We start from the raw sequence: 15,316 nt of genomic DNA on the forward strand, positions 1-15,316 counted from the left end.
TAGGCAGAAATGGGCGTGGCCTATATCAGGAGATTCAGCAGAATTCACAGAACGGGTGGATATAAGGTTTTTGAATGTGCGACAAAGTATATGGGAGTTATTAGCCAAAACACACTGTCCTTGATTGTAGCGCCACCTAGTGGTGAAAATTCTGAACGACAACAGATTATAAAATTTTTCGCCAGGTCTGATCTATATTCCAAGTTTGGTGACTTTTGGGGTATGTTCAGGCAGTGAAAAATGCGATCATTACGGACAAAGGAAAATAATAATAATAATAATAATAATAATAATAATCATTACAATTACAATAGGGTCCTCGCAGTTTCACTGCTCGGGCCCTAATAATAATAATAATAATAATAATAATAATCATTCGAAAAACAATAGGGACCTCGCAGGTTCCCTGCTCGGGCCCTAATAATAATAATAATCATTACAATTACAATAGGGTCCTCGCAGTTTCACTGCTCGGGCCCTAATTAGAATTTTATCACAGCAACTCAGTAGTGTGAATACACTCCCAACAATGTCTGGCCATGCTCCTGATGAGTTAGCGGATGGTGTCCTGGCGGATCTCCTCGCAGATCAGGGCCCAGTATTTCAAAACTTGTAATCTGGATCAGAGTAATCCGGATAATGAAATCCTCCTTTTCTCAGTCATGGATCACGGTGATCCTGCTGACTTTATCTGAGTATTTCAAAACACTGGCAGGGTGGATCACCGTGATCCCGACCTGGCCGGATACGGATTTCCAAATCTCAAGTCTCCGCCTCCGGGATCTGAAACATGGCGGACTACTTCACGAAAGGAGTAGCTGAGAGCGCGACTTTCAGGTCAAAAGTGTAAGTTTACCGTCGTCGAATGTGTAGCGGTTTTAAGACCATACAAACGCCAACCAACATATCATGCAAGCCAACTATTTGAATTGTCAATTGATCTCTAATTGAGCCGCGGCCGTGCTAACGGGAGCTAACCCGGCTCCATTGACTTGTGTGTTAAGCAGCTAGCGGGCTATCATTAGTGTGACGTCATTGGCAACACAGCAGACTTATAAATAGGCTACATGTGTACAGACCTGCTGCAGTACTTAGAAAACATAACGCTACACAGTATGAGTATTAACTATACGGTTTGTTCAGAAGTGTCAGAATGCTACAGTAATGCTGGTGATGATATCATGTTTTTGTGTACATAAACACAATTTGGGATTGTGGATTAAGATACTCATACACCTTCTACTTTCAGAGTCCACTCACAGCCATGGACCACTCAGCTACAACAGGGCGAGTGCTGGAAATCCTTGGAAATGCTTTAATTGTATTGATACATTTAAGGTTTTCAAGTAATTGGAGTTTAAATAAAGTGCTTGAAACTGCTAAAAATTGTAATAGCATTACTTTCATGGTATATACCTTGGTCAGTGACACAATTAGAAACATTTTTTCATCCTAATTTCTCTCCCGTATATAGAAGGCTCTCACTTAACATAATTATGGTCATTTATAAAAGGATCTGATTTGATGAAGTAAAATAATCAGTGTGTACACAAACACTTATTGAAATACATTGCTGCATGTTTTAAAATCACATTCAAGCTATATCCAAACATTTTAAAAGTGCATTATTAGAGACGGAGACAGAAGAGGCATGCTGGTGATGAGGATGCCTATGAAAAGCTCCTCAAAATGGAGACCGAGAGGGCGGTCAAACAAATTGAACTGGCCAACGAACAAATAAAGCTGACGCTGCTTCAGCAAAGAAAAAACGGAATTGAAAATAAAGCTATTGGAGAAACAGCTCACTTCTGACCTTTGAGATGGGTTAGGTCCTGTTTTAGTTGGTGGCCGCATTATTTGAAATGTCTTTGTTTTGTTGGAATTAAACTTTGTTTGGACCCTGCATTCCTGTTGTCTTTCTCTGATGTTTTGGTACATGCAAGTTACAATGTTCGGTGAACTAGAATTTGAGAAATAGGTCTGTAATTGTTACTTTTATTTACAGCATTTTCAGAAAGTGTGGTCAAAAATATTTTACTATGCTTTAAATTTCTTACAATTACTTTACTTATTTGTTAAGTAAAACACTAACACTTTAGATTAAGTGTAATGAACATCTTGAGTAACAATATCTAGGAGAAGTGGAGCTGAGACTTTGTCAATCCAAGTCAAATCCACCTCTGAGGTGCGATTCAAGTGATCCTGAAATTTTGGTATCAAGTTGATCCAGATATCTGCCTTGCATTTTGAAATACCCAAATCCAGCCTTTTATCTGGATTCAAGGGAGGATTGGATTACCAGAGCTGAATCCTGATCTTCAGGATCAGGATTCTCTGGATCTGTGTTGAAATACCCAGTTTTCAGATCAGATCTAGATTTAATCCAATCCGACCAGGATAATCCTGTCAGATCACTTTTGAAATACTGGGCCCTGGGCATCAGAGCTCCTGGACAGTCTGTGGCGGTACTTGGCAGCATTGGATGCACCGATACAGAACATCCCATAGGTGCTCAACTGGGTTTAGGTCCGGGGAACGAGACGGCCAGTCAATGGCATGAATTTCTTTGTCATCTGGGAACTGCTTACACACTCTGGCCACATGAGGCTGGGTATTGCCTGCACCAGGAGGAACCCAGGGCCCACTGCACCGCCGATGGGTCGGACAATTGCTCTGAGGATTTCAGCCCAGTGCCTAACAGCAGTCGGGGTACCATTGGCTATGACATGGAGGTCTGTGCGACCCTCCAAAGATATGTGTCGAGTCTGGCTTCAAATAGTACCAAAATTCAAACAGACCTTCTCTCGATGGTACAAGTGTGTCAAATTGTTTTTAGATCAATCAAACGGTGTGTCTGCAGTGATATTAAATATTTTGCTATCCCGTCAACTATATGTACAACAATTTTATCACTAACAGTTGCATTCTTGTGGGGTTTGTTTTAGGTTTTTACTTCCCTCTCTGTACTAAGCAGTTGTCCCCCTTGTCGCCTCTCCAATGGCGATTTTCCACTAGCACCTTTGTCTGTGCCAAATCAATGGACCTGCTCTGGATTAGGGCCAAGCCGCACCAGCCCCGCCTCCAAGCAAGCTATGCTGACACCTCGCAATGGCAGCCAACCCATAAGCAGCACTGTGTCTCCCTCAAACAAGTGTGTGTTGCAGTCGATCGTCATGTCTGTGTCGGGAACCTGAGGAGAAAGTCATTTCAAAAAGTCTGTGCGCTCAGCTCTCAGTAGATTTGTAGCTTCTGACTGAATATCTTAAGTTTCTCTCATCCTGTTTGTACTTTGAAACATCTGCTGTGTTTAAATGTTTGCTTTCATCTGTTTTGGGAGTCGTGTTTAGTTACTGCTGGTGAAAACGCAACATTTTGTGTAATGTTGCCTCACAATTAAAAACTTTTAAGTGACTACAACAACAACCCATAATAACCCCTTTATTGTGAAGAAGTTATACAAAATAAAACCTGTTCGTACCCAAATTAGTGAAGCCACTTTATTCGCGGTGATTCTTTCGTAGTACTGCAGGGATCGAGACAAGCGCGTTATTAGTATGCATCCAATCTCTCAGTCTGAACCACTGTCTTCAGCTGATGACCTGTAAAACACAATATAATGCATAGTTGTAAGCATAACATTCAGTTTGTTTCAAAGTGAAATAGATGTTTATATTGCCAAATCAATTGTGAAATAAATATGTATTACTATAAAAATAGCAGAAAAATATGAAAAAAAGAAGACTAAACACAATAATTTTACTGCAGAGTATGCCCAAAATCTGGTCATTCATAATTTGTTATCTCAATCAAAAGTGTAATCTATATAATGAGGGAAAAACTCCACACAAAACTCTGTTACAAGCTTGACAAGAAATTTTTTCAGTAAAATTATTACAAGCACAAAAGCAACTTTTACTGTATATGTATACTTTACACTGAATGCACATAAAGAGAAAGTGAAACCAAAGTGAGTTACAGGCTACCACGGGCAGCCATTTTGGATAGTTATTGCTAAATAAGCAGGACAAAGCATTTTGAATAGCCAGAAACAAGCACTCTCTGGCTTTCATTTAGATATCACTCTGGGCTAATTCATGATGAAAACTAAAAAAATCATTCTAGATACTCACCGATCGAAAATGTGGTCGAGGCCAACAGCAAACATGGCTTCTCTTTGTGAATCGTATTCACTGTCTTCAGACAAGCAAGTACCATTTCCATGACCTCCTGCTGGTTAAAAACCAGGTCTTCTTTTCAGCCATAGACATGGTTAAATATACAAACAAATACAAGAGCAAAAAATGCTTTCATTGTAGGCGTGCAGGCCTGAAAAAGTGTGTTTCTCTCTGTGCCCGTTGTGCTGCGTGTTGGGCTGTGTACGAGGAGAGACAGTGCACAGTGAAGCTTTGAAAATACTGTAGTTTGCTAAAATGGCTTGGCTCAAATGCAATCTACTTACCCATAACATGATTGGAAAGTTAAAATGTTTGGCTACAAGCGTACATGACTTTGCTAATATGATGTCCATATCTGAACCACGCACATCACGGTAGAAATAGGTGACTCCAGATCTCTAGATCACAGGACGCAGCAACCATGCTTTACACGTGCATGAGAAGTGCATCTCAGGCATTCAGTGTGAATGGTCTAACCTGTTAACATAGACGCCGAAATGAAAAGCAAGGGGTAACGGCGCGTGTCCAGCCTGTTAGAAATGTCTCTCTCTCAGATTTCCTGCAAAGACATGGATTTGCAACACACACTTGTTTAAGGGGAGATGGGTGCTTGTTACAGGTTGACCGCAGTCACGATCATTGGAATGGAGAGATACATTTTCACTTTATTTGATTAATTTAACAGTCGTGATATGATGAAAACTGGGCCATTTACACATTGTAGACGTTTTTTGTGCAAATAGTTTGGACGTTAATGTTTTGAACTGATGTTTTTGTCATGAATACTTGCACACAGAAAGTGAATATTACAAGGTGAGAGGAGCCATAAAGAGCTGAAGTTGAGGGCCCTTCCGGTTTGCCCCATGGGACCTAATTTCCAAGAAACGTTGTATGGTAGTGAATGGAGAGACAAATATTTTTTTGATCCTGCTTGAATCGTAACTACACATATGATGTTTGTGAATTTAAAAGATCATTTTTAAGTTGAGAAGGCCACAGTTCATCATAAAACAAATTAAATATAAGACTGTGCAAATACGGAATCATAAGGACTACACACCCAACAATTAAACATTGTTAAGCTGGTCCTGCATATTAGCTTACTCGCAGAACTAACGATCTACCCTTTTACATGTTGTCAATATGACCAGATTTATTATGATTTTCACCTTTGTTAACACTTTTTGTGTGTCGAGGCCATGTTTGTGTTGGTGACACATGTTGAGCAAGAGTTTATAGTTCACCGAGTGGTTTCACACAAAACTAGATTGTCGACAATTGATTTATGACAAACTGCAACTTTCTTGACTTGGAAAATTTCCTTTTAAATTGACAAACATATGTGTGACTCATGGCACAATTCAAACAGGTTAAAAAAAAATGTCATGCTCCATTTACTACCATACAAAGTTTGTCCAAAATCAGGTCCCATGGGGTCCACTGGAAGACTGGTGGCATCGGCTCTCTACATTTGTCACAACGTCAATTTTTCTGATCTTTCGCCACGTGAATGAAGGTATCAACCAATAATGTTGTGTGAAACAGACATCACAACTGATGAGAATGGGGGACCTGTTGATTGTCATATAATACAGGGTGATAACTAACATAAACAAAAGGACACAAAATTATGTGACAAAGGTGACTTGGGATGAGGAACTAAAGCTGTTAAATCTATCTATGCTGTCTTAAAATCCACCAGACTTTGATAAAAATAGTAATTTTAGCTTGCAGAATTTGGGACCTGATCTACCACTGCCTCGATCGCTTAGTTGGTTTGTAACTTTGGTTTGGTTTTAACCTATAATACATCATTAGGGCTTTTCAGACTGCATATCTTTCTTTTCTTTTTTTACACAGATTGTTAACCCAGGGTTAACCTCAGCCTAGGGCTAAATGATTCAAACTGCACCTCTACAAGCCCTGGGATAAGCACACAAGTTCTTTGAAGTTAATCTTGACATTTTAGAATGTTTTCATACTACTCCTTTCATCATAGGCCCCGTTTCACACTGGAAACTCTTAGCCCCAGGCTTTGTTGATTTTCAGGGAATAACCCCAGAAAGTCGGGGCTAACCCTGCTCTGGAGCAGGGTCCAGAAGGCCTCAGCTTAGGTCGGGGGTTAGCCCACTTTGAAATGTTTCATCCCATTTTTTCCACTAGCATTTTTGGCCATTCCAAGTCAAACCAAGCCGCACTGATTTGCTTTTCTCAAATCGATACTGAACCCATGTCTGTGCAGGAAACATGAGAGAAGGACGTTTTTAAACGTCTTTGTTAAGCTCAGTACTTTAGTCTCTTTAGTTTCTTTCATCTTGTTTGTACTTGTAACTGATTTACTGTTTCTTTGTATTCACTTTCAGCTATTTCATGAGTCATGTTTAGTTGCTGCTGGTGAAAACATGTTTCCTGTAATGCTGCTTCATAATAAAAGCTTTTAAATGACTAAATATTGGGAGGCTTTTATTGTGAAGAAGTTATAGTAAATGAAACATGTTTGTAACGGAATTAGTGGAGCCACTTGTTATTGGTGATTCTTCGATAGTAATACAGGGTACGAGATAAGTGCGTCATTGGTTTAAGACACACCTTCGAGCAGGTAGCCCAGTTGTGATGGAAACGCAAAATTCCGGCCGTGCCGGGCAGGGCTGCCGCACCAAGTCAAACCGAGTAGAGCCAGGTCGGTAGATGTACTGGAAACACGGCATCAGTGTGAATGCTTTCTTATCCTGGGGCTAACAGCTTGGGGACTGGACTGGAGCCAGCTCAGATGTCCATGTGAATGCAATGTCTCTCTACCTGTCAGCAAGCCATGGCCCCCTCAGAGCTGTGCAAGCTCACACTGCTTTTCTACCAGTCCCTGCCATGTTTGTCTTCGGTAAGTTTCATTTTAATGTGATGATATACCCATCTCGCAAAATCACATACTGGAGCCTTCTACTGCGAATTTTCATTGCTGCCAGTGTAAATAGTTTTGAAGTATTTTGCATTTTAGTGTCACTTATTTGTCGCATACCCTGTTTGTAAAGGCCTTCACTAGAGATAGACCGACATGGTTTTTTCAGGGCTGATACCAATACCAATTATTAGTAGTCAAGGAGGCCGATAACCGATATTTGGAGCCGATATTCATTTGCAGTTAAAGGGAAAATATTGGCGTCAAAATTTTGAATAATACAAACTCCATCATGCTTAATTTACTACAGCATTTGGGAAGCCTGTAGTTGATTTTATTATGTAAATGTTATATTTTAACAACATGTGATAACAGGGACCCTGTCATTCAAAACTAGGCTGCTACATTACTAACGATTAATGTTATTGCTGAAAAAAATACTACAATAGCAATAGGAGAGACTATTCATCCCTGAACACCATGCAGTTCATGTAGGCTTTATGATGCAGCTACATTATGTCTTAAGTCTCGAACAGCAATATCCTGCTCCTCTCTACAAGAAACTGTCAAAGACAGCTTCAGGACACACTTCATCTAACAATATGTCATTTTCTGCTTGGGATCTCTCAATCAACACAGAAAAAGGTAAAGTAAGATAACTTGGTAGTTAAACAGCCATTATTGCCCTACAGTTTTCTCTCAGACAGACGGTGCTTTGCTGTCAGTTTCTGCAGCTTCTCATGTGGTTTACACACACACACACACACACACACACTATTCTCTAGCCATCCCCTCAACGTGCTTCCCTGCAATAAATAAACTGAATTTTACTCTCTCTCTCACACACTTCTTACTTTTATCACTGACTATTTCCCTATCAATATTATCAGCAACCTTGTTTCAAGTGATTAAACCGTTAAAAACACTAAATAGCCTGCAGCATCTTCACTTTAATAATCAGTGTTTATCATAGGAACAGACAGCTGCCGCTAACGTATTGGGCCTCACAGTAACGTCAGTAGTCGTGAGTTGTAGAGTTTTGCTACAGTCTGCTGAGCGTCTAGAGCCAGAGAAGGAGAAAGCGGACCGGTGGGCTAACGTTACGCTAAAAGCTAATCAGCCTTCACCTCAACGTGCTTCCCTGCAATAAAACTGGACTGAATTGAGTTCATTAGGTTTTTACTCTCTCACTCACACACACACAGACTTCTACTATCACGGACTATTTCCATATCGATATTATCAGCAACCTTGTTTCAAGTGATTAACAAGCACGTCTGGAGGGACTGCCAGCGAGCAGAGCTGCCGCTTATGTTTATATAACGTTACTGAAATGAAAACAAACTTTTTTGGCATCATGCGCCACTGAGCAACGTCCGTAAGAATGAACGGGGCCCCGCCTCTGACGCTGTATCCAGTTCTCTTTGTACATCCATGTTCAAGACATATATCTGCTCTCCGGACCTTCTCCACTCTCCAAAACTTTTTCTCCTCTCCGCCGTGTGTGTGAGCACTGTGCATGCACAGTTTTCACTGCTGACTGGCTGTTACCCGTGCGTGTAACCAGAGCGTGTAACCAATCAGATGGTGCTGTGGGTGGGACAATGCTGGAGACAGAGTAGTGACAGCAGACAGTGAGGCACGGCTGCATCAGAGCCAAAATAACCCAGTTTTAAATTGATCTCTTATCGGCCGTCGGATTAAAAAATAAGGCCGATGCCGATATGCGTCAAAATGCCGAATATCAGCACCGATAATCAGCCCGGCCGATAATCGGTCTCTCTCTAATATATATATATAGGAAGATTAAAAAAGAAAACATACAAAGCCATGACCACAGTGCCCTGGTATGGGCAATTGACCTGAATAAGGTGCTTATAGTGGAAAATAACATTGAAATTTCCTGGCAGCAAGTAATTGTTAATTACTGAGATAGTAATTTGTATGGGAACAGAGGAAACAGGACTATGTATCAGTACAAACTCCATGGGACCCCTGAGAACATCCAAGTCACTTAGACTTGACATTTGACTTTATTTTATAGCAGAGTTTTATTATAATGAGCAACAAATTACCCAACAAGTTAAACTATGTTAAATACAAGCCAGATAAATGAATTTCTCTCAGCAATGTGTTGTGGGTGACCATTGTAACCCACAACACCATGGATTTATACATTTATATCTGTTAGAATTACAGCTCTGTTAGAATTGCAGCTTTATTCAGTACTAACAAAAAATAGTTTCTAGTTTGGATGTGATAAGGCATCGTCTTTGATTTCTAATTGCATGAACTAGTAAAATGGTGACTTCATTGGGTAATAGGATCTCCTATGATGTTTTTTCTCAATGGGGTCAGTATAGCCCCTCAAGGAGAATACGTAGGAGTAGGGATGTCATTTAATATTTAGTATCTGCTGATACCAAGTCCCGATCCGATACTTAGCCCTAACTAATATCTTCTTAGATAATACAGCTGCATTAAGAAAAAAATCACCTGCATCCAAGCTGCTCTTAATAGCTTTTTTTATTTTGTTGAAACAAAGTAAATACTTTCATATGGCTCTTTCTTATTCTGCATATCCTATTGCAACAATGGTTTTCATTAGTTTTTTTTTTTTTTTTTTTAAACAAAAACAACCAAATAAACAAAGTCAGTAACTAAACCCTGATCCTCTACCACAGAGGTGGGCTGGTTATCCAGAGCGATGTATTCAATGACCTTCTCTTTAATATTTGTGGCCATGTTGCTGACTCGAGGATATTTCTCTTTCCTTTTGAAAGTATCCACGAGTGTTTGTTGCTTCGGTGCCTTTGCCTGTATTGCTTGAGTGAACTCATGTTTTTGTTTATGTGCCGTATCAAATTTGTAGTATTAAATGCAGCTCTTTTGTTACCAGCTCGCGAAACGGTCGTATTGCAGATGTTACATGTTGCCGTTGGACTGCTTTCGCTTTCTAATTTGAAATATTTCCACACTGCAGACATTTTATCCACAGGTTCTCCCAGACTAACGTTACGAGCACGACTGCATTCTGCCACAAATTGTGCTCCGTTGACGACAGCTGACGTAAAAATAAACGGGCTTGGGTCCACGTTCAAAATTGCCGATTCCGATCAGTGAAAAAATGCCCATATCTGCTCCAATCCCGATCCCGCAATCGGGATCGAGACATCCCTACTTAGGAGACTATCGGTAATATTTTGAAAGGGTTAGTTGAGGTGTTCTTGGGGGGCATTTGCAAATTTACGACGAGTTGAAACTTGCATCTACTTGCAAGGGAGGGCGGCATTACCCCTCAGATTTCAAAACATTTAGTCAATGTTTTTATTGGGTGCTGCAGTATTTGCCCGTATTTTCGCTACTTTTACTCGAGAAGAGAGATCTCTCCTGTATAATTATGGATCCCATTCAACTTTTCACAAGAACCACCCTACTCCGCTTCTGATTGGTTGAATTTGTAGGTTGTGTTCTCTGTGCTTGACTAAAACTGTTCACTCACAAAGCAGCTCTGGTTATGTTTGTCTTGGGGTGGTTTTTGAGCTGTAATTTTGCAGATAAAACACATGGACCTCTTTGGCCTCTTTCCAGTCTTCTGCTGCTACTCCTATTGGGGGTCACTCAACCTCCGGAGCTGCTCTTCACTGTCTCTGGGCTCGTTAGGTACAGACAGGCTGTCTGCTTTACCTGACGAGCCCATAGACACTTTGACGGTAAAGAGTGGCTCGAGAGGAGAAGTGACGAGCTTCTAGTTCATTTCTCATTTCCTTATCCACCTCATGTGTGTTATGTCGGAACTATACAAACAAGGGTTAATGATTAAGTGTTACAATTAACTTGCGATTGCTTAGCTTTAAAATATGGTGCATTCATACATTCAATCACAAATGGTTATTCATAAAATTCACTGTTCCTCCTTATGGAAGATATTTTTGGCCATTATTAATATTTTATAAAAAAATCTGAATAAAAAAAACAAAGTAAAATAAATACAATTTTAAAAGTTTGTGCTACACAACTAGAAATAATCACTTTATAAATAAGCAGTCAATTGAAAAAGCAAATTTTAAATGTAAAATGATAATCTGAAAAATGTCGGCTAAGGTGAGTAAATGAAAAAAGTACAATGCAAAATGCAAAAGTTGAAATGGAAATGCTCAAAGTGAAAGCATTTGTAAAGGTGAAATTGTAAATGGCAATGGAAATAAGGAAAACATGAAAATGTTTAACTCAAAATGGGGCATAGTTAAGCTTAAATGGAAATGTCTTAACTATATCAAGGGGACATAATCAGGTCCCAGCAATACATTTGTTTTAGGGCCACCACTGTCTTAATAATGAATAAACCCAATAAAAAAACAAATCTATGAATGTAACTTGTGAATGTTATAAACAACTCATTCCTGTCCAGTTAAATCAGATATGTTATTTGGCATTCAATGACACGCTTTTTAATTCTTTCTAATTTTATTAACACGGAATAATAACAATATAATAAGAACATAAACAAACAATTAAATAATGAAAATAAAAATACATGTAATATGATAGTATAAATAATGCAAGAGTAATAATCATAATATTAATCATCATAATTTTACACAGATTAATAATCAACATTCAGGGTAGACATTTAGCCTACATCTTATTGATGGGGGGCGGTAAGGGACCTGGTTAATGGATAGCCCTGAAAAGGCTGAGAACCACTGTCCTATAATTTTGTCCAAGTGGTGTTGAGGCTGCAAAAATTGTTTCAGCATCTCCATCACAATGTGTGCATGCACAGTATTCGCGATCACAAATGTTCACTGTGTTCCCTCTGTAGCATTTAGCAATGCTAAATAACATGCCCCACTACTGACCCATTCTGCTCTGCCTCTGACCTGCTGTCATGCCTCTGCCACAGTAGATTAAGCATGCCGGTCATACAGTGATCAGTCAGCATCCACGGATGTGTTTTGAACTGGTGCACAAGACCAAACTGAGTGACACACAATGTTATATTCTACTGTGGTTTCAGTAGCCCTTTTCACACAGAGTCGCCGCATTATCGCCGCAGCAGCGGTCTGCCAATTCTCCGCCGTTGTTTGTTCACACAGAGCCAAGCAGCTCCGGCTTAAAGACGCACCAGTGTGTAATTCACACAGAAAGCCGGCGCTGTGGCTCCAAAAGAGGCGTGACGGTACACGTCATGATGATGACGTGTGTGTGTTTTTTTCAACGCGTCTCCCCGGTGTCCTCCTGTTAATCTAACCATGTACCCGCTGACTGTTTATGGTCATATGGATGCTGTTATAATGTGTTGTGATTGAGATCCTGACACACCAAACATCCTGGAAAGTGACAAAGTTACGTTTTTCGCCCTAAATTACATAATTGCATAATCACCATCAGTAAACAGGACGCTGTCTGACTCTAGCCCTTTTCACACAGAGACGGCGCATTATCGCCGCAGCGGCGGTCTGCCAATTCTCCGCAGTTGGTTGTTGACACAGAGCCAAACAGCTCCAGCGTAAAGACGCACTAGTGTGTAATTCACACAGAAAGCCGGCGCTGCAGCTCCAAAAGAGGCGTGACGGTACGCGTCATGATGATGACGTGTGTGTGTTTTTTTCAACGCGTCTCCCCGGTGTCCTCCTGTTAATCTAACCATGTACCCGCTGACTGTTTATGATCATATGGATGCTGTTATAATGTGTTGTGATTGAGATCCTGACACACCAAACATCTTGGAAAGTGACAAAGTTATGTTTTTCACTCTAAATTACATAATTGCATAATCACCATCAGTAAACAGGACGCTGTCTGACTCTAGCCCTTTTCACACAGAGACGCCGCATTATCGCCGCAGTGGTTCGCCAATTCTCCGCCGTTGGTTGTTCACACAGAGCCAAGCAGCTCCGGCGTAAAAGACGAACCAGTGTGTAATTCACACAGAAAGCTGGCGCTACGGCTCCAGAAGAGGCGTGACGATACACGTCATGGTGATGACGTGTGTTTTTTTCAACGTGTTTCCCCAGTGTTTACCTGTTAATCTAAACATGTAAACACTAACTGTTTATAATCATATGGATGCTGTTATAATGTGTTGTCATTGGGATCCTGACACACCAAACATCCTGGAAAGTGACAAAGTTACGTTTTTCTCTAAATTACATAATTACATAATTGCCATCAGTAAACTGGACGCTGTCTGACTCTTTCACTCGTGGGGAGGGAGGCTTTCTGGGGGGAAAGTTCACTGAAGTCTCGGTCGGGAGGGCTGACCGTCGTGGTGATTTTTTTCACCGCGACAAACACTTGGTGAGTTAAAGTTTTTTGCCGGGGACAGACGCTGTTTTTCAGGCAGCCGGAGCTGCTTGGTTCTGTGTGAACAAACAAATGCGGAGAATTGGTGAGTGTGAAAAGGGCTGCTGAGAGCCTGCCCTGCCCCCTGCACAGGACATGCTCTGACACAGGTCTCTGTTCAGGATTGGGAATATTGAAAATCAATCATAGACCAATGCCTTATTTTTTTCAATACTGTTAGCAGAACCGATAACATCAAAGCTTTTTGATACCATGGTGTTTCTAAATTCAGCCACGTAATACCAGGTTTCAGTATCCATCCCCAGTCAATAAGCAGAAACCGTTTGTACCGTCATACAAAGCAGCTGTTGTCAGGAGCATGACTTCAACCAAAACTCTATTAACACAACAGGCAATAAAAAGCTGATTTACTGACCAAATTCTGGTTTATTTGAGATCGTCAATAAGTTCTGTGTAGTTACCATGTTTTTATTAAATATATAAATGATCTGCTCCTGTAGTACGTTACATGGCGTTATATGCACACAGGATGTGTGTGAAACTAATGAGTCTTCCCACAATTAAGAAAAGTTCTTAACCCAAGTCTCACATACAATATTGTGTTTACTAAACAAAAAGCCCCATTACACGTTCAAGTTTACAAACATACATGGCTTAAGTACAGAAGTTTTAAGTGCCTGGTCAATGGTGAGTGAAGGTTTGTGCATCTTGAATCCAGATTTGTGGTACAAAAGTAACGTCAAAGGTTTGTATCGCGGCTATCGGTGTGCTATGTAACGTTAGTCTTCAATTTGCACTGTTAGCGTTAGCTTACTTATTGTTATTGTAGTTATTTGTGGTGTGACGTGAATGTTAGAAAATGCACTTCAGATACCTTACTTCATCAACAGAGTTAGGAACACAATAAAAACTGCCGAACAATTGCCGTCATCTGTAACGTTTTAATAGCGAGGATTGCTTCGGTACAGACAAGGAAAGTATCCTGGTTAGCTAATCCGTTTCCTATTAGCTTAGCTTACCTTCATGCAATAGCAATAGCTCGACCTCCTAGCTAATTTGTTAGCGCACGCGCATCAACAGCAGTGGCAACAAAAATCACCTTTTGGTGTTTTTTATGTATTGACTTGGGACAAGCCTCACAATATGATATAGTATAACAATTGGATACTTTAACCAACACAAAGGAGGCAGCCTCGGAGAGTCTCTGAAGACGAGACACAGACGTAGGTCTCGGGTTCGATAAAGGTGGTTAGCAGTTTGCTACAACAAACCGAGCTAGCTAGCAGGCTAATGCTATCTTCGTTTTGCTTAGCGAGCGTTAACTCTGCATAATTTCATAAGGTGACAAAAACATTTAGGTAACAACATTAACGCCCTTCGAAGATGTTTGTGCAGTTTCTTATAGTACTATTGTACCATGCCACTTACTTGGAATAAAAACGTACTCCAGCTCGGTTCCATCGCAACACAAGCCAAAATCTGCAGCAAACCTATAGGCAATCTACAACAAAGCAGCCAAACATGGCAGCTACAACTTCCTGTAACCCCCAAGGCTGGACCCAGTCCAGTGGACTTTTCAGGACATCTGGGGCCGTATTCACAAAGCTTCCTAGTACTTAGACTTGCTCAAAGTGATGAAAATCCAGGAAACTTGTTAGAATTATGGCGTTTTCTAATTTTTTCCTTCAAATTTAGACTAGGTCCTGAAAAAGAAAAAATAATCACAAAGCATCTTAGCCCTTAAGAAAACCGCTCAGATGAAAATCTTTTGGGAGTAGGCAGGAGGACTTTTAAGAGCCTCAAGAATTTCTTAAGCAGAGGAGAAAATGATGTAGGGACAAAGAGAAAGGAGGAACCCCCTGATGATAGTGAGCTAATGAGACACTACAGTTGAGATTGTGCAGGGATGATGTTTGTGGTAAATCTCAAGAGTTTT

The 15,316-nt window shown here is 40.4% G+C and overlaps 1 protein-coding gene across 3 annotated transcripts in view; it reads right to left on the reverse strand.

The window, feature by feature from the left end:
- The window catches only part of LOC141010115 (vascular endothelial zinc finger 1-like), a 133,281-nt gene extending 118,392 nt beyond the window's left edge, over nt 1–14,889 (reverse strand). For all 3 annotated transcript variants that reach the window (XM_073482962.1, XM_073482945.1, XM_073482953.1), the window contains exon 1: nt 14,809–14,889. In XM_073482962.1, the coding sequence (XP_073339063.1) occupies nt 14,809–14,841 (33 nt within the window). In that variant the 5' untranslated portion in view covers nt 14,842–14,889. The remainder of the gene's footprint in view (nt 1–14,808) is intronic.
- Nucleotides 14,890–15,316: the final 427 nt, after the last annotated feature.

Source organism: Pagrus major, chromosome 2, assembly GCF_040436345.1.
Source record: "Pagrus major chromosome 2, Pma_NU_1.0".
Taxonomy (NCBI): domain Eukaryota; kingdom Metazoa; phylum Chordata; class Actinopteri; order Spariformes; family Sparidae; genus Pagrus; species Pagrus major.